At 49.9% G+C, this 26,620-nt stretch overlaps 1 protein-coding gene across 2 annotated transcripts; it reads right to left on the reverse strand.

Moving 5' to 3' along the window:
* Window positions 1–26,620, reverse strand: LOC137344854 (B-cell CLL/lymphoma 7 protein family member B-like). Of its 2 annotated transcripts, none has more exons than XM_068008063.1 (7): window positions 26,430–26,620; window positions 14,959–15,034; window positions 12,797–12,826; window positions 10,740–10,854; window positions 8,637–8,807; window positions 6,190–6,248; window positions 1–4,813 (listed from the first exon to the last, which is right to left on the reverse strand). In XM_068008063.1, exons 1-7 carry the CDS (start codon window positions 26,519–26,521, stop codon window positions 4,715–4,717), a joined length of 642 nt encoding a protein of 213 aa, XP_067864164.1. In that variant the 5' UTR covers window positions 26,522–26,620; the 3' UTR covers window positions 1–4,714. The 2 variants fall into 2 exon arrangements, with proteins under 2 accessions (XP_067864164.1, XP_067864163.1); XM_068008062.1 differs by having other exon boundaries at window positions 6,190–6,269.

Here is a 26,620-nt window from a genome sequence, read left to right on the forward strand (position 1 = left end):
CGATGTGAAAATGAAATCCATTTCGAGGATAGCCAACCGATTCTTGTGCAGAATCGGTTGGCTATCTCACCACAGCAATGCTTTCTTAAACCACAAATCACTACTTTCAATGTGCCAGACGTGTTATAAGCACTTATAATATAAAAGGGCAGAATAAAAGCGTGTGTTTTTTTTAATCCATTGCAACACTTTATTTTCACAAGGATTTTGAATAACAATCCTCTAGTCATTCAGGTTTTACAATATGAAAGGCAACAGGCAACACTTAACCTCTGAGGTAAAAAAGTATTTTTTGACATTAGCGTTTGCATCTTCAACGAACTTGTATCACTGAAGCACACACCAGTGATTTATTTATACGTTATGTTTTGCTTCTGTCTCAGCATTCATGAACAGGAGGCAGATTTTACGGTCAATAACACAGTGAAGGCAATAGGAGAGGATCAGTATCCGTTCTGGGTGCCCCAGTAAATGTCAGAAAACAACTTTCACAAAGTGCTTTATCCTAAAGAGAAGCGGAGTATGCAAATGGCACAATACACAAATACTTTAAAAATAAGCGCACACGTGCTAATATCTATTGCCAAGGTCGGTGCTTACCTTTTGAAAGTTTTAAAAAGGATAAATAAACATGAAAAACATTTAAACCACTTAGCTGAAAAGTTGTTTAGAATTTGGGCTGTGCAATAGAATCAAACTAGTCATTTTGTAAAATAGAGTGCTCGAAAAGTGGTGTGTGTGAAGTCCACTACTATACCAGAGTGACAGTCAACATATACCCTTCAAATCAGCTTTGTGTGGAATGTCACACTACTAAAGTGTGACAATTTATTAAAATTCGTCTTCATTGCCAGGGCAAATTTACTTGAGGCAAAAAAGGCCAGAAACAATATTTGCAATAAAGGTAACAAAGATTTTTTTTAAATTATGAAAGGAACTTAATTACATTTTTGAACCATTTAAAACACTTAAAAATTCTAGCAACTCGTGAATTAATTCTTAATATTAGCTGCTATGCACAGGTATGCATTACACTGTATGCATAGATCTTCTTTAAGCAATGCCTATGGCCTTACTGCTCTAATAATGATCAAAGCTTTTCATAAGACAACATTTTGTTGTAGTCTGAGATTAATTGAAAGAAATATTTGAGTTACAAATCAGAACTCTCAGTATAAAACTCAAGGACATATAGTCCATTATCACACCAAACAAGGAATGGCCCACTACAACCTCGGACAATTCACTTACTATCATTCAAGCCTGTTTGAATGCTCCAGAACATTCTGGCTGGTTTCCATTCCATTGCACAACCCTCCATGCATACAAAGCAAACTCTCTCAATGTAATGCCCTGGACCAAAAACCAAACAGTAGCAAAAATGACAGTAATCTTCAAAAACAGCACGCTGAGTGGAATTACAAAGAAAAATATTCAACTTACATATTGATTAGTCTATTTAGCTCTTTGTATTCAAAAAATATATCTCTTTTGCATTTTCTTCAGAAAATACAATCTTTAATATTTTTCACATTGTCCTGGCTTCACTTCCATGAAAAGCAAATGCTGTATCAGTAAGATAGGCATGTCCAAATTGTAATTAGGAAATCTTTGCTCTTCAGAGATTCTGAGAGAGGATCCAGTGGTTAAAAGATCCACTATCTACAGCAGCAAAATGCATTGAATCTCCACTGGGGGAGGGGGGGAACCATAAAATTGATACTAAAAGATCCATTTTTTTGTTTCTCATACAAAATATTTTGAATGCTTTTTAAAAGATCATAAAAGGAATTGATAAAGCTAATCCACACAAATTGTTCATTGTGTTGTGAACAGGGGACACAAGTTAAAAATTAGGATGTTAGGAGTAAGAGGGAGAGACAGGTGGAACTTTTTCAACCCAGGGTAATACAGTATACAAGGACAAGATATGGAAGTAGACAATACAAAGGTGTCAAAATGCAACTGGACACAGTTCTGGGGAGAAGAGAGATTGGGGGTAATTTTAACTTTCATCACTAGGTGAAAAACGGGTGATAGCGAATAGGCTCCTCGTTTTATGTCTCACCTGATTTTCTTTTCAATTGACTTCAATAGAAAAGAAAATCGGGCCAGGTATAAAACAGACTGCCGATTTGCTATCACCCACTTTTTGCCTGGCGATAAAAGTTATAATTACCCAAGTTGAGAGACACAGTGACAAGGTTTCTGGATGGGGTTGATCCATAAAAAAGGGGAGGTACAAGTTCACTAAATAGAAAAGTTTAAAACAGAATGAAGACGTCAGCAAGCCAGGATCAGAAATTAAACACCAAATGCAAACAGCTAACATTGCTACCTGGGCTAACTGTGAGTACCAAGTACAGGGCATGGGGCAGGGGGTGACTGGGGTACGCCACAGGAACACAAGTTTCTGTGTAGTTTGTGAAGGGCAGAAAGAGGCGGTGCTTAGGCACAGCGGGAGCACCGTGTCCAGGGAGAATCTTCCATTAGGAAGGGTACGGTCCAAGGATAATGTGTGTAATAAGAAAAATATTACACATTACTACAGTACTAGTAGTAATTACACATTACTAAAAAGAGAGAAAAAGAACAGGAAGGTTATAGGATACACCATGTGGATGCAACAGCCAACCTACTTGAAGAAAGGGACGAGGACCTGCTGTTTGACTAATGTTGCTGAGTGGCTTTGGTTGCCTGCTATTCATTGAAGTAGCAAGCATTTTGAGCTTGACAAATATTAACACTTGTGACATATGTATATATGTTATAATTAATGGAAGATGTTTGACCTTGCATTAATTATAACAAATATACACATATGTCACAAGTGTTAATATTTGTATTGTCCTATTATTAAAGAAATTTCCTGCTCTCTTGTGCAAAAAGAGGCAAGAAGAAAATTGTACAGAAAAACATTTTGGGAGGAGAGAGGTGTACAATGGGGTGAAAATATAGGATCATTATAAAGGATCCCCAAGGTTTTATTTTTACCAACTTTCTCCCTTCCTGAAAGTGTTAACTCTTGCTGGGGTCGGGGATGGTCCACAGGTGCCGACAGCCCTCTGGTACAACAGCCAAGTGACCATTCTTCATATGTGAGCCCAATGAGTTTTGGCAAAATACTCAACCATTGGCGACATCCCAGCTAATAATTACAATCGTTAACCAGTGATGTTTTCAATAAATACCGAAACGTTGTCATATACACTGGGATCATGACCATGTTTAAGGGTCTTCATACAGCTGCCAGTTTGTTTATTTATTCTTAAACTGGTTTATCTACTAGTATTACATGCCATATTACCTGGCTGGCATTTAATCCAGTATCGTCTCCAGTTAGGAACCGATCTGTTTTAAGTAAAATCAGCAGTAGATGACACTTGGCAGTTTGATTTAGTGACCAAAATAATAGGATCTGATTTGTTTTGGTGGAGGGTGGGGGCGAATTTTCTCCCCTCCACCTCTCAAGGTGCCAACTCCATGCTGGGATACTGTTCCATGGGTTGCTAAAGTGGCCACTCTTCATGTGTGAGCCTAGATAGTCAGTGCCAACAGGCTTATTCAAATGTGGAGGACATTTCAGTTAAATCCAATCCAGTCCTCATGTGTCATATACACATATGCACTAACAGCATAGTCATAAGGAGCAGTAATCCTTTTCCACTCCTTCGCCTGTGCACTGAGGGCAAATGTAGTGACACAACTGCTACTCTAGCCAAGAACAGGATTTGTTTATTTTTTACTGAAAAAATTTCTAAATCATCTGCAAGTCACTATAGTGCTCTCCCCAGGGAAAAATGCAAGTCTTGGCTAACACAATACTTAAAATGGTTCAGTATCACTGGAACAAGTGCATAATTTTCCGGAATCTGCAAAATCTGCAGCAAAGACCCACGGCAGCTTAAGGATGCATCCTGCTCCCCCACAAGATTTTCAACCTTTTTTGCTTCATAAGTAAATTTATTAAAATAGTGAGCTTCTGAAAATATAACTTTTTAAAAATGCAAAATATCTTAACACAGCTTCAACAGTATTTTTTTTTAAACTGCACCTTATTGTGCCTTCCTTGCCTGCAGATGAGAAAGCCCAACTTTACATCATGGATGAGACTTGAGGATGAAGACTGCATATTTATGGATGAAGTCAAGAATCGTCATCAACACACACCTGTCTTCGGTCAGCTCGCTTAGCCTCGAGTAAAACTTGGAGGCACTTCAGTGTCAAGGCACTTTCATATTGATGCTGGGGCTCCGCAAGAGCAGCCCTCAAGCGGAGACCAGTAGTCTCTGCTCCATCTTTAGTATTGTACCAGTGTGCAGCCGGTCCCTGTTGAGGGTCAATAAGAAGGAGGCCCATGTTTTCTTACCCCCAGTAGGCACTCTTAGGACCCAGGAAAAGGCAGGTGCCGGACACGGTCAAGAGGTGAGCAGGGCATTTCCTTTATATTACAGTGCTGCTTTTGACACACTATCAATATAAAAGTGTCTTCAACTAGGTAGGCCCAGTGGAGCCATGGACCACACCCAACCCTGTTGCATTACAAAAGGGACATCATCCTGCAATACAGAAACATTTTAAATTCAGACTCCTAAATCACGACCATCACAATTAATTAAAAGTAGAAAATAAATATCACATTCTTCAAAGTCAGTCAGTCGTGTGATGGTAAATCAGAGGGTACCATGGGAATGAGCCAGCTTGGGATTCTGGGTTAGCTCTCAGTTACTGGTTGGGTCACCGCATTCTGTCCAGTGCAAACCCTCTTCAGTGGTGGTGCCCCTGAATATTCATCATCCTCCTCTTCCACGACCTGTTACCAAACCATAGAAAGAGTTGATTATGAAGGATCAAAAGTACTTTGGGAAAACCTGTTCTATTATAGCTACAAAATTTTGGTTTAAGTCAAAATTCACTGTAAAACAACACCAGGATGAACATTCTGAAACTGGTTCCTATGAAATAAACACTGGAACAAAAGGAACTACTAATTCTGAAATAACTTGTGTAATTCTGAATGGTTCAATAAATCAGCTTTGTGGTTACAAACCAATTCAATGTCAGTGGGATTTAACATTTTAGACATGAACAGTCACAGAGACTGCACTTCCCTGTAATCTGGAAATTACTAGTACCAACCTTTAGTTTGGTTTTGAGAGCAACAATTTTTGTACTGAGAACTATTTTTCAAAAAAAAATGAAAAGGCCAAAAAATAAACACAAGAACAGCAAATTAGAACTCAGCTCCCTGAATCAACGTTGCAGAGAGCTCCCTCTTCCCAAATTTCTACCCTGCTCTACTAGTCAATGATTCTCGCTGGTTAGCCACCTTCTTAACAAAGTGGCCATTCTTCATGTGTGAGCCTAGACACAGTATCTGCAGACTAAACGATCATGGAAGGCATCAGAGCAAGCTTGACCCTGTCCTCACCCAATGTCCATTTTTCAGCAGAGGTCACACGAAAGTGATCAGTAACTTCAGTCGATTCTTCCCCTCCCTAACTGAGGGCAATCATAGTGCCCCAACTGTCATCAGTTGAGCCAACTCCATGAAGACTGGAGTCAAACCAGTCTCTGCTCTGTAAGACTTTGTTTTTATCTACTGGGCCATCAGAAAGTTCAAGTATGAAGTTTACACTCACAAAGCTCAAATTGTACAGGTGGATGTAACTACCTATACTTTTTAGCACATGTAAAACCATTCTATATAAATGTTATACAGCTGTATTATTCTCTTAAGCAGCAAAAGTGTTGACATCTGCCATTTCAATTTGTAAACCGATGCTCCCTCAACATGGGTAAAATTGCTCTAACCAGTTTCACCCATGCGTTAGCCAGGAATGAATCATTCCCCTTCCATTGTGGCTTGCTACGAGTAACATTTGACCTGGCAGTGAAATAGAGACATTTAGAGTGAGATGAAAATGGCAGCATGCACACACAGCCTAATGTTCAGCCTTTGTTCATTGTTCTGTGAGATTTTCTAAAATAACATTCTGGGAGGTGCTCATTTGACTCCTATACGTCCAAACTGAGCTAAATAACCCAAGTAAGAGAGGTGCCACTTAAGGGTTCAAAATTGGGTTTGGTGCTCAACTCAGAAGTGTGCACTGCCCTAACTACATAAAAATGTACATAAAAGCTCAGTCTTCCCTAAACGTATGTGTGCACACACTGTTCCTTGATTACCTGAGGCTGCAAGGGAACCAGCTCCTCCTTTGTGAGCATTGGGGGGTCATCTCCTACTTCTGAGGAAGGAAGGGAAGGTTCTGTGAGAGAGAATTGAGAAATTACAACTGCTATAACCATACTGTCCATTTGCTGTATAATAGACAGAGAAACAGTAGAGGTACTGGTAGGAGAGAGAAGAGTGAAATTCCGACCGAAATCAACTTGGAAATTGGGACACCATTCTGTACTTTCTTCAAAGCAGCTTTATATACAGAAAATTGAAAGACTATCAGGAAGATGAAAACATTTTAATATATTAAATGGAAACTGTGCCCAGGGAGGGGGAGAACTATTATTTCCTTGTTTGTACAGAGCTTGCTGGTTTCAACTGAGGCAATAGATAGAACACATCAACTGACTTCAGTGCCCCTGAACTGGGGGCGCAGGGAAACCAGCCAGGGCTCCCACTCCTAATTACTATCCAGTGACTCCTGCTGGTAAGTGCATGATGGAATAGCCTGCTGACACTTATTGTCAAGGCTGGGTTAGCTGATCTCCGTTGGAGCAGTGCAATTGGCATTAGCGTTCAGAATGGCTATTCAGGCAAACTATACTAAGGGAGGTCTGCAGCACTGGTAGAACTGTGGCCCAGTGACAGTCAGTGTTTTCTGGAGGAAGAAAAAGAAAGTTGAAGTACTAACTGTGTGCGTTCTACAGCATCAAAATAAGCCTTACTGTTTCTGTGAACATACAGACTGTGGGACACATGCCACGTGCCCGTTGTTTTGTTCTCCCTTCCTCTCCGAAAAGTGTTGGTTCCTGTTAGGGTACAGTTCCATGGACATCACCTCTTCCAAATCACTACTCTTCATACATGGCTCTAGATATTCTTCCTAGGTAAATGTCAGCAAGCTATTCGTCATGAATGGCCTCACAGCAGAGTCTGATCCTACTTGCCACACATTCCAGCATGCATCACTGAACAGCAAAGTTAATATTTCTCCCTCCTCAGCCCTAGACACTGAGGCCAATTGCAGTGCTCCAACTGAGGTCAGCTAACTCAGCATAGACTGGAAGTTGAAATGGGAAGCTTCTGCTCTGTATAGCTCAGTGCTATACCATGTGATGTAGAGAAGGACCATGAGACTGATCCCTTGAATCAGAAGACTTAGTTATGAGAAATGGTTAGAAAAATTTGGACTCTTCAGCTTTGAAAGTTAGCAAATGAGACGGGAGTTTATAGAGGCATTCAGATTCTAAGTGGAATAGAGAAGGTTAATTCTGAACATGGTTTCAAATTAAACCACAACTGCAGGACAAGGGGAGATAGGTACAAACTGATAAAAGGCAAGTTCAGGATTCATGTCAGGAAGCACAAAAATGTGAGTAACACCTGGAATAATGGGCCGAATGAACTCCCTCATCTGTACTTGTCTTTGTAAACATAGCTAAGGGAGAAAGAACACTCGTTGCCTTGCTGTGCCCACAACTAGAAGCATGTAGAGTGCATACCCCCACAATGTGTACACAGTCTGCATGTAGAATGCACATCCCAACACGTGTACAGTCTGCATATTTTAGAGCTCTTCCCACAGGAAGCCATGACTATGTGACACAAGCCTTGGTATGGGGTTGGGCCAGACTAGCCTGTTGTTTCCCTTTGTTCATTCTAATTAGAAGATACACGAATTTAGCTACACAGACCTCGTTCTCCTTCTACTTCATACAACACTGACAGTGATGTGCAACACTTGATGTTAGCCATCCACACAGCCACCCTCACCATTTACAAAATCATGGTGACAACCCTGGAGCTGTTTTATTTTCAAGGCCGTCAGTGTTGTGGGCAGGTTGAACTCATTTGAGCTGCATGCATATAAGATAAACGGTCACAATGGGGATAGGTGATCTACACGTAGGGCTCTGACTGAGACACTTTCGAATCCGCAACGGGCCCTATTCTTACATACTTCATGTCCTACAGTGGCATAGAGGGTCAGTATATCAACCCAGCCGCACTGCCATTAGTCGAAGGAAAGAGCTTGCGTATATACAGCGTCTTCTCACATCGCAGGACAGCTCGAAGTACATCACACATAATCGTCTACTGTCACTGTTGTTATTTAGGCAAAAGTGGCAACCATTTTGCACACAGCAAGATCCCACAAACAGCAATGAGATGAATAACCAACTACTGTATTTTTGTGATGTTGGTTGAGGGAACAATGTTGGTCAGGATACCAGGAAAACTCCCTGCTCTTCTTTGAATAGTGGCACAGAAACGTTCACAACCACCTGAACAGCCAGGCAGGACCACAGTTTAACCAAATAATGGCACTTCTGACAATTCAGCACTCTCCGCATACAGCTCTGAAGTGTCATCCTATTAACTGCCCAATAATAGATCTGAAAGTTCACACTGAGTACACTGTAACAGTAAAAATTATTCCTATTGCTCTCCATACCTTCCATGCTTTCCTGCCCAAGCATGGGAGGCTGAGAGTCATCTGCTTTAAAATCAGACAGAAGTGCTGGGCTGACCGGCTCACTTTGCTCGGGGCTGGGGCTCGAGTTTGTACTGCTGTCCACTTTTACCTGGTAGGCATCTGACAGGGAGCTCTGATTACTGGTCTCATCTAAAAGATCAGGAAGAAAAGAATATAATTCAATCAACCTGAAATTAGGAAATGATAAACAATCAAACGGTTCAAGTTCAATGTGCCCCATTAGTGTCATCAACAACTTTTTAAAATCTCTTCCCCATGTTTCTTTCCCTGCTCCCCTAAAGGCACTGACTCCTGCTAGGATATGGGTCCAAGGTGCCCTACCTTTCCCATTCTTTTGTGAGCCTAGATTGTAAGTGCTGGCAGGCTATTCAACTACATGAACCATCAGAGGCAAGCCCAACTCTGTCCTCATCCAACCCAACAGTTTCTCCATCCCTAACCCAAAGTCTTAAGGCCCAACCACCACCCTCACTCAGATCACGTACAAGAGTGAGAATCGAACCTGGCACTTGCTGGTTTGTGTTGCTCAGTTGAGTGCTGCTGTTACCAAGTGGAGCCATCAGAGGAGCCTACTCCTCCCTCCGTCAAGGAAAGAGGCTCAAGTTTGGAGATGGTTCCACAAGTACAGAGTCAGCATTAGCAGCCCAGATGACTGTGGGGCTATGACAACCAACCCAAACCCTGCCCTAACTTAGTGTCCATACCTGCACTTTTTTGGTGAGGATAAGAGGTGTCCCCGGTCAGCGATTGGTAACAAAAGTCCAAGCTATTTTTCTTCCTCCTTAATCCAAGGACTTTATGACCAAATGCAGCAGCCCACCCTTACACCACTGATACCGTCTGATTAAGCACAGAGCAGGAATTAAACCTGAGACTTTTGGGTTCTACATAATGTCAGTGGCATTCAGTGCATTTACTCACCGAGCCACCAGCATCTTGTCTTTTTAAAAAAAAATTATAGGCAATGAGTTAGTATTTAATTAGCAGTGAATGTGACAAAGGTCATAGCACCAGTTGTATCGGAGGTCAGCCATCCCATATTTCCTATTATTTCTTCAATCCTGCATTTTCCCCCAGCTCTTCTGCCTGTACTACTTTACAATCAGCCACCTAAAGTGTGCTACACAATCCCTGAGCGGCTTGTGCTCCAATCTTCTTTTACAATGACATTGCCTCTCCTTCCTCAGGTGAGCCAAAATTCAGGAATTCACATCAGTGTTATCACTGGGGTTTCAGTGCAGTTTCATGATGGGTATATGAAATTTTCATACTAGCTCCACTTGAATTCTGAGAAACAACTAGTACAATTATTCACTTTGTCCTTCCAAACTTGGAGAACGCATTTTAAGCTGTTTAACACTAGGGTGACATACCGGTGGTTACATATCTGTCACTGGTAGTGATAATGGTGGGAGCAATTTGAGGTGATGAATCCTGGTGACAACACAGTTGTTGTTTGGGAACAAGAAAATCACAGGAATGCCCTAATGCATTGTGGCACAGCACAAGAAACTATCAAATGGTAAGATTTAGTTTTACACAGTTCTTTACCAATTAGCATTAGGGGTACAGTAGTGTAGTGGTTATGGCACTTGTCTAGAAACTCAAATCAAACTATGACAAGATGGGAAATTGACTTCAATAAAATCTAGTAATTTGTGGGCTAACATTGGAAAAAAACTGACATGAAAGCTGTTGGACTGTTATAAAATCTTAACTGGTTCAATAGTATCCTTCAGGGAAGAGAACCTACCATCTATACCAGGTCTGGCCTACATGTGACTCCAGTCCGATCCTATATGAATGATTCTTAAAGCCCTCTGAAGTGATTTTATTTTACAACTGAGTGGCTTGCAAAATTAAATAAACCTCTCGAGGGGATGGCCTATCACCAACTTCTCAGGCCGACCGGGGATAAACAATAAATTCAACCTCTCCAACGTCACTCACATCGCAAGAACAGATAAATAAAACAAATCAAATGAAACTAGCAGTAAGTACCTGGTCCAGGTACTGATCATCCTCACAGCACCATGTAACAGAGTTTAAACACACACTCACCATTCAGCTCCAGGAGAATGGGAGAGGAGCTGTTGTCAGACACAGGCAGCAGTGGGAAGCCTTTGTCTCCCTTTGTACCTTTTGATTCAAGACTGTTCTTCGATTTTGATTTGTCCTAAGTAGAACAGAGAGGGTGCAACAAAGAAAAACAAACAAGAACTGCATAGTAAAGCAAAGCACTTTATACTCATTCCCCTTATCCTTCCTCCCATTCAAACTGAAATCAAACCCCTCACACATCCTTTCACCATAGGGTTAGTTAGAGGTGATTCCAGGTATTTTTGTTGCATTCAGTCAACAGGAGGTGCTTTTGAGGCAGATGAAAGCCATTCCCTAGTGAGATACTTCCTTCCTCTGTCCTGATCCACCTTCTGACCCCCTGACATGTCTACATATCAAGCATCACCAGAACCTGCATCTGGTTGCACCTTGGCTGCTAAACGAGCAGTTGGCTCAACAGTTGAGAGGATTTTGAGGTGATGGCAACACCATGGTTACAACAGATTTTCCTTTTCAAATAAAATGGGAACTGAAAGGCAAAGTGCATTAAACATTTTATTTCTGGACGTGCCCAACAAAAGGAGGTGTGAGGAGGTTCTTCAATTCCTCTTCAAGAAATTCAAACAATTACAGCACCCTTCCCTGCACTCAACACTCAACAGCAACTTGCATTAATATAGCGCTTTCAACGTCCCAAGGTGCTTCGCAGGAATGTAATGACAAAAACTGATACCAAGGCAAAGAAGGAAATATTAGGACAGGTGACTGAAAGCTTGGTCAAAGAGATAAGTTTTAAGGAGTGTCTTACAGGAGGAGGGAGAGGTGGAAAGACCGAGAGGTTTAGGGAAGGAATTCCAGAGCTTATGACCGAGACGGCTGAAGGCAGGGCCACCAATGGTGGGACGAAACAAGTGGGGTATAAAGAAGAGGCCATTGTTGGAGGAATGCGGAGATTTCGGAGAGTTGTAGGGCTGGAGGAGGTTACAGAGATAGGGAGGGGCAAGGCCATGGATGCTGCATTTTCCCATATCACTTTTCAACATAAGCTGCGTGAGAATTGGGAGGCCAGCCAGAAGAGCATTGGAATAGTCCAGTCTAGAGGTAACAATGGCACGGATGAGGGTTTCAGCAGCAGATGAGCTGAGGCAGGGGCGGAGACGGGCGATGTTATGGAGGTGGAAGTAGGCAGTCTTGGTGATGAAGCTAATATATGGTTGGAATCTTATCTCAGGGTCAAATAGGACGCCAAGGTTGCGAACAGTCTGGTTCAGCTTCAGACAGTGGCCAGGGAGAGGGATGGAGTAGGTGGCTAGGGAACGTAGTTTGTGGCGGGGATCGAAGACAGTGGTTTCGGTCTTCCCAATAGTTAGTTGGAGGAAATTTTTGCACATCCAGTCGGACAAGCAGCGTGACACTTTAGAGACAGTGGAGGGGGTCGAGAGAGGTGGTGGTGAGGTAGAGCTGGGTATCGTCAGCGTACATGTGGAACCTGACGTTGTGTTTTCAGATGATGTCGCCAAGGGGCAGCACGTAGATGAGAAATAGGAGAGTTCAAGGATAGATCCTTGGGGGACTCCAGAGGTAATGGTGTGGGAGCGGGGAAAGAAGCCATTGCATGTGATTCTCTGGCTACGAATGGATAGATAGGAATGGAACCAGGCGAGGGCAGTCCCACCCAGCTGGACGATTGAGGAGAGGAATTGGCATCTAACGTTCTCCCTTCCTCTCCTGCAGGTGCTGAGAAGGCGGCATTAACTCGTATTGAAGTATGGTGCCACTAAGTGTCCATTCTTCGTGTGTGAGCTTACACAGAGTAAGGGGACAATTCAACCAAGTGGGAAAAACAGCCAAGCTAGGACCTGCCCTCACCAATACCCTCATCAGTAGGAGCACCTGGACAGTGATCACAGTGAGAACGCTGGATAGTTTTTAACCCTCTCTCCAACACAGGGGCACTGAGGCCAATTATAGCATCCCTGAAAGAAGCCGGGCTGAGATCAGCTAACTCAGCACAGACTGGAAATTGAGCCTTCCTGGTTCCTGGTCAGTACACTTACCAACTGAGCCATTCGGGGAGCTCGGATGTCCTTTAAAAAAAGGGAAAAATAAGAGAGTCAAAGATAGTGAGAAATGTTTGTCAATTATAGCATTCTTTAGTGACTGTTGATATCATAAAGGGTGAAACTGATTTTGAGGAGTCACTGAGCCCAACAGTGTGAGAGATAGGAGTTAACTTATATTTGTAAAGAACCTTTAACATAGAAAAATAATCCCAAGATGCTTCACAAACGCATAAGGAGAAAAGCTGAAGGGACGAGAATCAATAATGGGTCGAAAGGAGGCGGTTGGGGGGGGGGGGGGGGGTTACCTTCAGAGATGCACGAGGTTGGAATCAAGGAAGAGAGAACTTGGGGATGGTTGTCGGGCTGGAGAAGGTTAGAGACATGGAGGGACGAAGCCATGAAGGGATTTAAACACAAGGATGAAAATTTAAAATTTGCGCCACTTAAGGATCAAGCGTCAACATAGATCAGCAAGAACGGGGGTGATGGCCAAGCATGACTTGGTGCACAACAGGATATGGAGCAGTAGAGTTTTGGATGAGCTGAAATTTATGTAGAGTGGAGGATGATAGACTACCCAGGAGACCACTGGAATAGTCAAGTCTGGACGTAACAAAGGCAAGAATGAGGGTTTCAGTGGCAGATGGGCTGAGGTAGGGCCAGAGGTGGGTGACGTTATGGAGGTAGAAGCAAGCAGTCTTTGTGATGCAGAATATATGGAATTGGAAGCTCAACTTGGGGTTCAATAGGATACCAAGGTTGCTAACAGTCTGATTCAGACAGAGACAAAGGACAGGGAGCAGGATGGAGTCAATGGCGATAGTAAAGAGATTGTGATGGGGGTCAAAGACAATGGAAGAAATTGCAGCTCATCCAAGACTGGATATCGGACAAGCAGTGGAAGGGTTGAGAGATGTGGTGCACAGATAGAGCTAGGTGTCATCAGAATTTAAGTGGAAGCTGCCCCAGCGTCAGCGGATGATGGCACCAAGGGGGCAGCATGTAGATGAAGAACAGGAGAGGGCCGAGAAGCCATTGGTAGAGATGATCTGGCTATGATGGGATAGGTAAGAGTAGAACCAAGTGAACGCAGTCCCACCAGCTGGATAACAGAAGAAAGGCATTGAAGGAGGAGAGTGTGGTTGACAATGTCAAAGGCTGCAGAAAGGATGAGGAAGGATAATGCACTATGGTCAGTCACAGAGAATGTTGATTGTGGCTTTAGTTAGGGCCGTTTGGTGCTATGGGAGGGGCAGAAATCTGATTGCTGGAATTCAAACGGAGTTGTGGGAGAGATGAGGATGGATCTGGGAGACAACATAGCCAGGAACTGTGAAAATGGGGCAATAGTTTGCAAGGGCAGAGAAGTTGAAGTTGGGTTTTGAGGAGGGGCATGATGACTGCAGTTTTGAAAGGCCTGGGAAAGAGAATCATTGACAATGTCAGTTAGCATAGAGGCCAGGAATGGAAAGTGGATGGTTTGGAATTTAGTGGGAAAGGGGGCAAATGACCACACAGTTGAAATGAAAATCATACTGTTGGGTTCAGTAACCAGTTTCTTTCCGAAAGTCTTCAGCATCCACAGAAGATTCAAAAGAAATCTCGAGAAACAGTCAAAAAGAAAAATGTCAATCTCAATTAAATCCAAAAGGTGAAGCATCTCCCTCCCCCACTCCACCAGTGGCCGTGACAATTCACATGTAGTGCAACCTAAGTTTTACTTTGTGTATTTTCTGCTTACAGTGAAGGAGGTTAGTGCTGGGAAATTGGATACTTTCATGTTTTGGCACCCAGTGTCTGCATGAGCCACTCCCAGGTCAGGTACAGCACACTTAGATGAGAATAAAGTTCCCTTCACTCTATCCCAACAATGTACCCCAGCCCCAACCATAGGAGAGTGCCCCTACTTCACTACTCTAGTATTTTTGCATCTCCTGCACCATCCATCCTGTGGATCTCACTGAGAGTGTGCACCATCGCATTTAGTGTTAAACTAGGGGCAGTTTTGTTTTTGTGGGTCCAAACCCACTAGGAATTGGATCGAGATGGCCTAAAGCGAATTCTCATATGACCCTTATGTTGCACACTTCAATTTTTACATCAATTAAAATTAACGATCATGAAATATAAATGGATGACTTTTCATCTCTACCCACCTGTTTGGGGTCAGTCACTGGCACCCATTTAAATATCCGCAGTGATGTGTCGCCCACCGTCACCCACTTCTTCTCCCTGTGGAAGTTCAGTTCAGTCGATGAGCTCAATTTGTATGGGACTTTGGGCTTCGAAATTCAAATAAATAAAGTGCCAATCCCCACAGACTAATAAAGGCTCAGTCTTCAAAGCTGACTGGTAGTCAGTTGTAAACAGCACACAGCAGTTGCAGCAAGGCACAATAAATACAAACTTGCCTCACAAAAATATAATTTCTAAGGAACACATCTATCTATTTTTCTATACAAATTTTGGCAGAATCTGCCACACTTTGGTTAAAACATCAACAAATCACAACTGAACTATATTAAAAAATATATAGAGAGAGAAGAAATCCCAGCCATTTTATGCTAAGGTCAATCACAGGCTAATTACTGTTGCTGAAGGAAGTTTACAGATTGACCATAAGCCAGAAATTTACAGGCATAGGCAATCTGCTAACTTTCCTCAAAAAGAGCAATGAAATTCTCATTGGCCTTACATCACAGCTTATTTACAGCAATTACACCTTGTTGCCTTAAAAGGGACAGGCGAACTCAAACAAGGCTCCAATGTAACAGTTGAATAATATATTGTGTTATCTGCTCCTGTTGTTATAAAACAGGATAACATCCAACTTACCGTGAGCAATACCAATGCCACTAGTATAAACAAAAAACACTGAAATATTTGTACCTGAGTTGGTTCAATACGGTGAACACTGAAGACCTTTTGTGCAACTTTTAAAATGCACTTGTGACAAATCCATAAATTGCTAATTGCTGTGTGAATTAAATTATAAATCTTTCGCTGCAGCCTACAATCCATTATTGGGTTTTTTGTATTAGCAGTAACCTGCCAGAATATTTTATGCTGTGTTGTCACTAGGATTTCAGCACATTGTGATGATGGGGGTGTGAAATTTTCATATTGTTTCCACTTAGAATCATAGAATCTTACCATTTGGCCTGACGTGGTTAATATAGGCCCACACCCCAGCTTTTTCTCCATAACCCTGAAAATGAGTCCTCTTCAAGTACACTTGAACTTTGAAAACATATCCAACAGCACAATAAAAAGGCTTCGCCTTCCAAACTTGAATTGTGTCTGAAGAAAGCACTTTGTATCAGTTTGGCTCAGTGATAGCACGTTCACCTCTGAATTAGAAAATCATGGGGCCAAGCCCTACTTCAGTTCAATGGCACCTAATCCAGGCAGACGGTTCAGTGCAGTACTGAGTGTTGCATGGTTGGAGGTGCTGCCTTTTGGATGAGGCATTAAACAGAGACCATCTGCCTGTTCAGATGGATGTCAAAGATCCCACAACACTTTTTTTTGAAGAAGAGTGTTATGTGATGCTCTTAATTTATCATCTCAAATTGATCCTAACACTACCAGTGACAGACCTATAACCACCAGTACTTCTCCCCACTGTTATCTACCTCAAAATGCTCTCTCCAGGCACAAACCAAGTTCTGGAATATTTACAATTACACTGATGTTCTTCACACTTCAAGTGGACACAGTGTAAAAATTTCATACAACTTCAGACTTTCCTGAAATCCCAGTGGCGTGACAACATTGTGAATGAACACACTCACTCTCCGCCATCACAAAAAAAACATTTACAGGAAGGCAAGAGTTTGAATTTATACCTTATACATTACCCTGCCATGCCAGCCCATGTGAGTTGCTTTATCATTTCACACAGCTGCCAACAGCATTTACCTCCCAAGACTCCTGAAGACTTCAGATGCACGTGCTACTCCCAACTCCACAGTCCTATCTGGGGCATTGCAGTCAGGGTGCTTGGTTGCAACAGCAGGAGTGGGAGCCATTGTAAGAGCAGATATGTACAAGCAGAGATCGGAGCAGGCTTGCACAGTGCGTGACAGACGACCCGGATTCCTTGTACAGAGTAAGTGAAACAACATCATAACAGCGAGACAAGAGTGGACTTATTTCAGATAGTTTGGAGGAGGACTTTTAAAAAAAATTCTACGTATCAGGATTGGAACATGAAGGCGGTAGTGGTGTTTGGAGATGGGGCTATTCTATATTCTGCAATGATTCCTTCCACCCCTCTCCTCCAGCAACACTATTACACAAAACAGACTTCTGGAATTGAATCGTGTGAGTTGAACTGCATGCCCCAACATTGCAGAGAAATACAGCAGTGGTATAACGAGCACACACTTTTCCTTCAGTATTTGCAGGCCTTCTCCTACTGGAAACATAGCTCCGACTTCTGCAGAAAGATGCTGGCAAAACACAGCTGCCTTTCATCATTTGAAGCAGAAAACTGATTAGCATTTCACGTAGGAGCTTTATTTTTGGGGGGGGGGGGTTACCCCGTTCAGTCCGGGACAGCGGGCTGTGGTCTGCTTCCATCTGTGGGGGCGGGGGGGTGCTGTGGTCTGTTTCACTCTGAGGGGGGGGGGGAACGGTGGTCTGTTTCACTCTGTGGGGGGGGGGGGGGGTGCTGTGGTCTGTTTCACTCTGAGGGGGGGGGAACGGTGGTCTGCTTCACTCTGTGATGGGGTGGGGGTGCTGTGGTCTGTTTCACCCTGTGGGGGGGGGGGGGGGGTGCTGTGGTCTGTTTCACCCTGTGGGGGGGGGGGGGGGGGGGGTGCTGTGCTGTGGTCTGTTTCACTCTGTGGGGGGGGGGCTGCTGTGGTCTGCTACACTCTGTGATGGGGTGGGGGTGGGGGTGGTCTGCTTCACTCTGAGGGAGGGGGACGGTGGTCTGCATCAGTCTGAGGGGGGGGGGGGGGGGGGAGGTCGGTGGTCTGCTTCACTCTGGGGGGGGGGGAACAGTGGTCTGCTTCACTCTGAGGGGGGGGGGGCGGTCGTCTGCTTCACTTTGGTGGGGTGGGGGGGGGGGGAACAGTGGTCTGCTTCACTCTGGGGGGGGGGGGGGCGGGACGTTGGTCTGCTTCACTCTGGGGGGGAGGGGGACGGTGGTCTGCTTCACTCTGGGGGGGGAACAGTGGTCTGCTTCACTCTGGGTGGGGGGGGGGAACGGTGGTGGTCTGCTTCACTCTGGTTGGGGGGGGCGGGGGGGGGGGGGGGGAGGGTGGTGGTCTGCTTCACTCTGGGGGGGGGAACGGTGTTCTGTTTCACTCTGAGAGGGGGGGGTCTGTGAGGGGGGGGGTCTGTGATCTGATTCACTCTGAGTGGGGGAGGGGTCTGTGGTCTGATTCACTCTGTGAGGGGGGGGGGTCTGTGGTCTGATTCACTCTGTGAGGGGGGGGGTCTGTGGTCTGATTCACTCTGTGAGGGGGGGGGTCTGTGGTCTGATTCACTCTGTGAGGGGGGGTCTGTGGTCTGATTCACTCTGTGAGGGGGGGGGTCTGTGGTCTGATTCACTCTGTGAGGGGGGGGGTCTGTGGTCTGATTCACTCTGTGAGGGGGGGGTCTGTGGTCTTATTCACTCTGAGTGGGGGGGAACGGTGTTCTGTTTCACTCTGTGAGAAGGGGGGGGGTCTGATTCACTCTGTGAGGCGGGGGGGGGGGGGGTCTGTGATCTGATTCACTCTGAGGGGGGGTGTGGTCTGTGAGGGGGGGGTGGGTCTGTGAACTGATTCACTCTGTGAGGGGGGGGGTCTGTGGTCTGATTCACTCTGTGAGGGGGGGGTCTGTGGTCTGATTCACTCTGTGAGGCGGGGGGGGGGGTCTGTGGTCTGATTCACTCTGTGAGGGGGGGGTCTGTGGTCTGATTCACTCTGTGAGGGGGGGGTCTGTGGTCTGATTCACTCTGTGAGGGGGGGGTCTGTGGTCTGATTCACTCTGTGAGGCGGGGGGGGGGGGTCTGTGGTCTGATTCACTCTGTGAGGGGGGGGGGGGGTCTGTGGTCTGATTCACTCTGTGAGGGGGGGGGGGGTCTGTGGTCTGATTCACTCTGTGAGGGGGGGGTCTGTGGTCTGATTCACTCTGTGAGGCGGGGGGGGGGGTCTGTGGTCTGATTCACTCTGTGAGGCGGGGGGGGGGGGTCTGTGGTCTGATTCACTCTGTGAGGGGGGGGGTGGGTCTGTGAACTGATTCACTCTGTGAGGGGGGGGGTCTGTGGTCTGATTCACTCTGTGAGGGGGGGGGTCTGTGGTCTGATTCACTCTGTGAGGCGGGGGGGGGGGGGTCTGTGGTCTGATTCACTCTGTGAGGGGGGGGGGGGGGGTCTGTGGTCTGATTCACTCTGTGAGGGGGGGGGGGGGGGGTCTGTGGTCTGATTCACTCAGTGAGTGGGGGGGGGGGGGTCTGTGGTCTGATTCACTCTGTGAGGCGGGGGGGGGGGGGTCTGTGGTCTGATTCACTCTGTGAGGCGGGGGGGGGGGGGTCTGTGGTCTGATTCACTCTGAGGGGGGCGGGGGGAGGGGGGGGTCTGTGGTCTGAGTCACTCTGTGAGTGGGGGGGGGGGGGTCTGTGGTCTGATTCACTCTGTGAGTGGGGGGGGGGGGGTCTGTGGTCTGATTCACTCTGTGAGGCGGGGGGGGGGGTCTGTGGTCTGATTCACTCTGTGAGGGGGGGGTCTCTGGTCTGATTCACTCTGGGGGGGGGTTTCTGTGGTCTGATTCACTCTGTGAGGGGGGGGTCTGTGGTCTGATTCACTCTGGGTGGGGGGGGGGGGACGGTGGTCTGCTTCACTCTGGGTGGGGGGGGTAAGGACGTTGGTCCGCTTCACTCTGGGGGGGGGACGAACGGTGTTCTGTTTCACTCTGTGAGGAGGGGGGGCTATGGTCTGATTCATTCTGTGAGGGGGGGGGGGTCTGTGGTCTGATTCACTCTGAGTGGGGGGGGTCTGTGGTCTGATTCACTCTGTGAGGGGGGGGGGGGGTCTGTGGTCTGATTCACTCTGAGTGGGGGGGGTCTGTGGTCTGATTCACTCTGTGAGGGGGGGGTCTGTGGTCTGATTCACTCTGTGAGGGGGGGGGGGTCTGTGGTCTGATTCACTCTGTGAGGGGGGGGGTCTGTGGTCTGATTCACTCTGTGAGGGGGGGGGGTCTGTGGTCTGATTCACACTGGAGGGGTGCGTCTGTGGTCTGATTCACTCTGGGGGGGGGGTCTGTGGTCTGATTCACTCTGCGAGGGGGGGGTCTGTGGTCTGATTCACTCTGGGGGGGGGTCTGTGGTCTGATTCACTCTGCGAGGGGGGGGTCTGTGGTCTGATTCACTCTGGGGGGGGGGTCTGTGGTCTGATTCACTCTGCGAGGGGGGGGTCTGTGGTCTGATTCACTCTGTGAGGGGGGGTCTGCGGTCTGATTCACTCTGTGAGGCGGGGGGGGTCTGTGGTCTGATTCACTCTGTGAGGGGGGGTCTGTGGTCTTATTCACTCTGTGAAGGGGGGGTCTGTGGTCTTATTCACTCTGTGAAGGGGGGTCTGTGGTCTGATTCACTCTGTGAGGGGGGGTCTGTGGTCTTATTCACTCTGTGAAGGGGGGTCTGTGGTCTGATTCACTCTGTGAGGGGGGGTCTGTGGTCTTATTCACTCTGTGAAGGGGGGTCTGTGGTCTGATTCACTCTGGGGGGGGGGGGTCTGTGGTCTGATTCACTCTGGGGGGGGGGGGGTCTGTGGTCTGATTCACTCAGTGAATGGGGGGGGGGTCTGTGGTCTGATTCACTCTGTGAGTGGGGGGGGGGTCTGTGGTCTGATTCACTCTGGGGGGGGGTCTGTGGTCTGATTCACTCTGTGAGGGGGGGTCTGTGGTCTGATTCACTCTGGGGGGGGGTTCTGTGGTCTGATTCACTCTGTGAGGGGGGGGGGTCTGTGGTCTGATTCACTCTGGGGGGGGGTCTGTGGTCTGATTCACTCTGTGAGGGGGGGTCTGTGGTCTGATTCACTCTGGGGGGGGGTTTCTGTGGTCTGATTCACTCTGTGAGGGGGGGTTCTGTGGTCTGATTCACTCTGTGAGGGGGGGGTCTGTGGTCTGATTCACTCTGGGGGGGGGGAACAGTGGTCTGCTTCACTCTGGGTGGGGGGGGGGGGGGACGGTGGTCCGCTTCACTCTGGGGGGGGGGCGAACGGTGTTCTGTTTCACTCTGTGAGGAGGGGGGGCTATGGTCTGATTCACTCTGTGAGGGGGGGGTCTGTGGTCTGATTCACTCTGGGGGGGGGGAACAGTGGTCTGCTTCACTCTGGGTGGGGGGGGGGGGGGGGACGGTGGTCCGCTTCACTCTGGGGGGGGGGCGAACGGTGTTCTGTTTCACTCTGTGAGGAGGGGGGGCTATGGTCTGATTCATTCTGTGAGGGGGGGGGGGGGGGGTCTGTGGTCTGATTCACTCTGTGAGGGGGAGGGGTCTGTGGTCTGATTCACTCTGTGAGGGGGGGGGGGTCTGTGGTCTGATTCACTCTGTGAGGGGGGGGGGGGGGTCTGTGGTCTGATTCACTCTGGGGGGGGGGTCTGTGGTCTGATTCACTCTGCGAGGGGGGGGTCTGTGGTCTGATTCACTCTGGGGGGGGGTCTGTGGTCTGATTCACTCTGCGAGGGGGGGGTCTGTGGTCTGATTCATTCTGTGAGTGGGGGGGTCTGTGGTCTGATTCACTCTGTGAGGGGGGGTCTGTGGTCTGATTCACTCTGTGAGGGGGGGGTCTGTGGTCTGATTCATTCTGTGAGTGGGGGGGGGTCTGTGGTCTGATTCACTCAGTGAATGGGGGGGGGGTCTGTGGTCTGATTCACTCTGTGAGTGGGGGGGGGGTCTGTGGTCTGATTCACTCTGAGGGGGGCGGGGGGAGGGGGGGGGGTCTGTGGTCTGATTCACTCTGTGAGTGGGGGGGGGGGTCTGTGGTCTGAGTCACTCTGTGAGGGGGGGGTCTGTGGTCTGATTCACTCTGTGAGTGGGGGGGGGTCTGTGGTCTGATTCACTCTGTGAGGCGGGGGGGGGTCTGTGGTCTGATTCACTCTGTGAGGGGGGGGGGGTCTGTGGTCTGATTCACTCTGTGAGGGGGGGGGTCTGTGGTCTGATTCACTCTGTGAGGCGGGGGGGGGTCTGTGGTCTGATTCACTCTGTGAGGGGGGGGGGTCTGTGGTCTGATTCACTCTGTGAGGGGGGGGGGGGGGTCTGTGGTCTGATTCACTCTGTGAGTGGGGGGGGGGTCTGTGGTCTGAGTCACTCTGTGAGGCGGGGGGGGGTCTGTGGTCTGAGTCACTCTGTGAGTGGGGGGGGTCTGTGGTCTGATTCACTCTGTGAGTGGGGGGGCGGGTCTGTGGTCTGAGTCACTCTGTGAGGGGGGGGGTCTGTGGTCTGAGTCACTCTGTGAGTGGGGGGGGGGTCTGTGGTCTGAGTCACTCTGTGAGGCGGGGGGGGGTCTGTGGTCTGAGTCACTCTGTGAGTGGGGGGGGTCTGTGGTCTGAGTCACTCTGTGAGTGGGGGGGGGGTCTGTGGTCTGATTCACTCTGTGAGTGGGGGGGGGGGTCTGTGGTCTGAGTCACTCTGTGAGTGGGGGGGGTCTGTGGTCTGATTCACTCTGTGAGTGGGGGGGGGTCTGTGGTCTGATTCACTCTGTGAGTGGGGGGGGGGGGGTCTGTGGTCTGAGTCACTCTGTGAGGGGGGGGGGGGTCTGTGGTCTGAGTCACTCTGTGAGGCGGGGGGGGGTCTGTGGTCTGAGTCACTCTGTGAGGGGGGGGGGGTCTGTGGTCTGAGTCACTCTGTGAGTGGGGGGAGGGGGGGGGTCTGTGGTCTGATTCACTCTGTGAGGGGGGGGGGGTCTGTGGTCTGATTCACTCTGTGAGGGGGGGGGGGGGTCTGTGGTCTGATTCACTCTGTGAGGGGGGGGGGGTCTGTGGTCTGATTCACTCTGTGAGGGGGGGGGGGGTCTGTGGTCTGATTCACTCTGTGAGGGGGGGGGGGTCTGTGGTCTGAGTCACTCTGTGAGGGGGGTGGGGGGGTCTGTGGTCTGAGTCACTCTGTGAGTGGGGGGGGGTCTGTGGTCTGAGTCACTCTGTGAGTGGGGGGGGGGGTCTGTGGTCTGAGTCACTCTGTGAGGGGGGGGGGGGTCTGTGGTCTGAGTCACTCTGTGAGGGGGGGGGGGTCTGTGGTCTGAGTCACTCTGTGAGGGGGGGGGGTCTGTGGTCTGAGTCACTCTGTGAGGGGGGGGGGGTCTGTGGTCTGAGTCACTCTGTGAGGGGGGGGGGTCTGTGGTCTGAGTCACTCTGTGAGTGGGGGGGGGGTCTGTGGTCTGAGTCACTCTGTGAGGGGGGGGGTCTGTGGTCTGAGTCACTCTGTGAGGCGGGGGGGGGGGTTGGTGGTCTGAGTCACTCTGTGAGGCGGGGGGGGGGTCTGTGGTCTGAGTCACTCTGTGAGTGGGGGGGGGGGTCTGTGGTCTGAGTCACTCTGTGAGTGGGGGGAGGGGGGGGTCTGTGGTCTGAGTCACTCTGTGAGTGGGGGGGGGGGGTCTGTGGTCTGAGTCACTCTGTGAGTGGGGGGGGGGTCTGTGGTCTGAGTCACTCTGTGAGGGGGGGGGGGTCGGTGGTCTGAGTCACTCTGTGAGTGGGGGGGGGGGTCTGTGGTCTGAGTCACTCTGTGAGGGGGGGGGGGGTCTGTGGTCTGAGTCACTCTGTGAGGGGGGGGGGGTCTGTGGTCTGAGTCACTCTGTGAGGGGGGGGGTCTGTGGTCTGAGTCACTCTGTGAGTGGGGGGAGGGGGGGGTCTGTGGTCTGAGTCACTCTGTGAGTGGGGGGGGGGGTCTGTGGTCTGAGTCACTCTGTGAGTGGGGGGGGGGTCTGTGGTCTGAGTCACTCTGTGAGTGGGGGGGGGTCTGTGGTCTGAGTCACTCTGTGAGTGGGGGGGGGGGTCTGTGGTCTGAGTCACTCTGTGAGGGGGGGGGGGGTCTGTGGTCTGAGTCACTCTGTGAGGGGGGGGGGGGTCTGTGGTCTGAGTCACTCTGTGAGGGGGGGGGTCTGTGGTCTGAGTCACTCTGTGAGGGGGGGGGGTCTGTGGTCTGAGTCACTCTGTGAGGGGGGGGGTCTGTGGTCTGAGTCACTCTGTGAGTGGGGGGGGGGTCTGTGGTCTGAGTCACTCTGTGAGTGGGGGGAGGGGGGGGGTCTGTGGTCTGAGTCACTCTGTGAGGGGGGGGGTCTGTGGTCTGAGTCACTCTGTGAGGCGGGGGGGGGGGTTGGTGGTCTGAGTCACTCTGTGAGGCGGGGGGGGGGTCTGTGGTCTGAGTCACTCTGTGAGTGGGGGGGGGGTCTGTGGTCTGAGTCACTCTGTGAGTGGGGGGAGGGGGGGGTCTGTGGTCTGAGTCACTCTGTGAGTGGGGGGGGGGGGGTCTGTGGTCTGAGTCACTCTGTGAGTGGGGGGGGGGTCTGTGGTCTGAGTCACTCTGTGAGTGGGGGGGGTCTGTGGTCTGAGTCACTCTGTGAGGGGGGGGGGGTCGGTGGTCTGAGTCACTCTGTGAGTGGGGGGGGGGGTCTGTGGTCTGAGTCACTCTGTGAGTGGGGGGGAGGGGGGGGGTCTGTGGTCTGAGTCACTCTGTGAGGGGGGGGGGTCTGTGGTCTGAGTCACTCTGTGAGTGGGGGGAGGGGGGGGGTCTGTGGTCTGAGTCACTCTGTGAGGGGGGGGGGGTCTGTGGTCTGAGTCACTCTGTGAGGGGGGGGGGTCTGTGGTCTGAGTCACTCTGTGAGGGGGGGGGGGTCTGTGGTCTGAGTCACTCTGTGAGGGGGGGGGTCTGTGGTCTGAGTCACTCTGTGAGGGGGGGGGGGGGTCTGTGGTCTGAGTCACTCTGTGAGTGGGGGGGGGGTCTGTGGTCTGAGTCACTCTGTGAGGGGGGGGGGGGGTCTGTGGTCTGAGTCACTCTGTGAGGGGGGGGGGGTCTGTGGTCTGAGTCACTCTGTGAGGGGGGGGGGGTCGGTGGTCTGAGTCACTCTGTGAGGGGGGGGGGGGTCTGTGGTCTGAGTCACTCTGTGAGGGGGGGGGGTCTGTGGTCTGAGTCACTCTGTGAGGGGGGGGGGTCGGTGGTCTGAGTCACTCTGTGAGGGGGGGGGTCTGTGGTCTGAGTCACTCTGTGAGGGGGGGGGGGGGGTCGGTGGTCTGAGTCACTCTGTGAGGGGGGGGGGTCGGTGGTCTGAGTCACTCTGTGAGGGGGGGGGTCTGTGGTCTGAGTCACTCTGTGAGGGGGGGGGGGTCGGTGGTCTGAGTCACTCTGTGAGGGGGGGGGGTCTGTGGTCTGAGTCACTCTGTGAGGGGGGGGGGTCTGTGGTCTGAGTCACTCTGTGAGGGGGGGGGGTCGGTGGTCTGAGTCACTCTGTGAGGGGGGGGGTCTGTGGTCTGAGTCACTCTGTGAGGGGGGGGGGGTCTGTGGTCTGAGTCACTCTGTGAGGGGGGGGGGGGTCTGTGGTCTGAGTCACTCTGTGAGGGGGGGGGGGTCTGTGGTCTGAGTCACTCTGTGAGGGGGGGGGGGTCTGTGGTCTGAGTCACTCTGTGAGGGGGGGGGGTCTGTGGTCTGAGTCACTCTGTGAGGGGGGGGGGTCTGTGGTCTGAGTCACTCTGTGAGGGGGGGGGGTCGGTGGTCTGAGTCACTCTGTGAGTGGGGGGGGGGGGTCTGTGGTCTGAGTCACTCTGTGAGTGGGGGGGGGGGGTTGGTGGTCTGAGTCACTCTGTGAGGGGGGGGGGGGTCGGTGGTCTGAGTCACTCTGTGAGGGGGGGGGGGGTTTGTGGTCTGAGTCACTCTGTGAGGGGGGGGGGGGGGGGTTTGTGGTCTGAGTCACTCTGTGAGGGGGGGGGGGGGGTCTGTGGTCTGAGTCACTCTGTGAGGGGGGGGGGTCGGTGGTCTGAGTCACTCTGTGAGGGGGGGGGGGGTCGGTGGTCTGAGTCACTCTGTGAGGGGGGGGGTCTGTGGTCTGAGTCACTCTGTGAGTGGGGGGGGGGGGGTCGGTGGTCTGAGTCACTCTGTGAGTGGGGGGGGGGGGGGGGTTGGTGGTCTGAGTCACTCTGTGAGGGGGGGGGTCTGTGGTCTGAGTCACTCTGTGAGTGGGGGGGGGGGGGGGGGGTTGGTGGTCTGAGTCACTCTGTGAGGGGGGGGGGGGTCGGTGGTCTGAGTCACTCTGTGAGGGGGGGGGTCTGTGGTCTGAGTCACTCTGTGAGTGGGGGGGGGGGGGGTCGGTGGTCTGAGTCACTCTGTGAGTGGGGGGGGGGGGGGTCTGTGGTCTGAGTCACTCTGTGAGGGGGGGGGGTCGGTGGTCTGAGTCACTCTGGGACTCCCACCTCATGAATCGAACTACAATCACCCATTTCCCTCCCCGCTGTGCAACAGGAAATTCCGCCTCCTTTACTCATTAGTCGGCACTGAGACGCCGTTGCCACAGGAACCGAGATCCAACGACATTCATGATTGGCTGGGTGAAACGCCAATCAACCAACCTAAACGTCATTTCCGCTCGGAGTCGGTTGCTCCGCCCGCGCGCCGTCTCCCCCTCAATAAAAGTATTTGCCGGAAACCTGCTCACCATTTTCGGACCTTCTCGATAGCTGCCATAACCTTTTTGATGTCATCTTTGGCTCGGCTGCGTGTCTCCGCCCTAACCGACCGGCCCGACATCTTCTCATCCGCGATTTTGTTCGAAAAAAAACTTTATCGGCTTTCCCGACAAGCGCGGCTCCAATCCCCGGGCCCAACTCTGCGCCTGCGCCGTGCGTA

This window comes from Heptranchias perlo, chromosome 28, assembly GCF_035084215.1.
Source record: "Heptranchias perlo isolate sHepPer1 chromosome 28, sHepPer1.hap1, whole genome shotgun sequence".
In the NCBI taxonomy this organism is placed as follows: Eukaryota; Metazoa; Chordata; class Chondrichthyes; order Hexanchiformes; family Hexanchidae; genus Heptranchias; species Heptranchias perlo.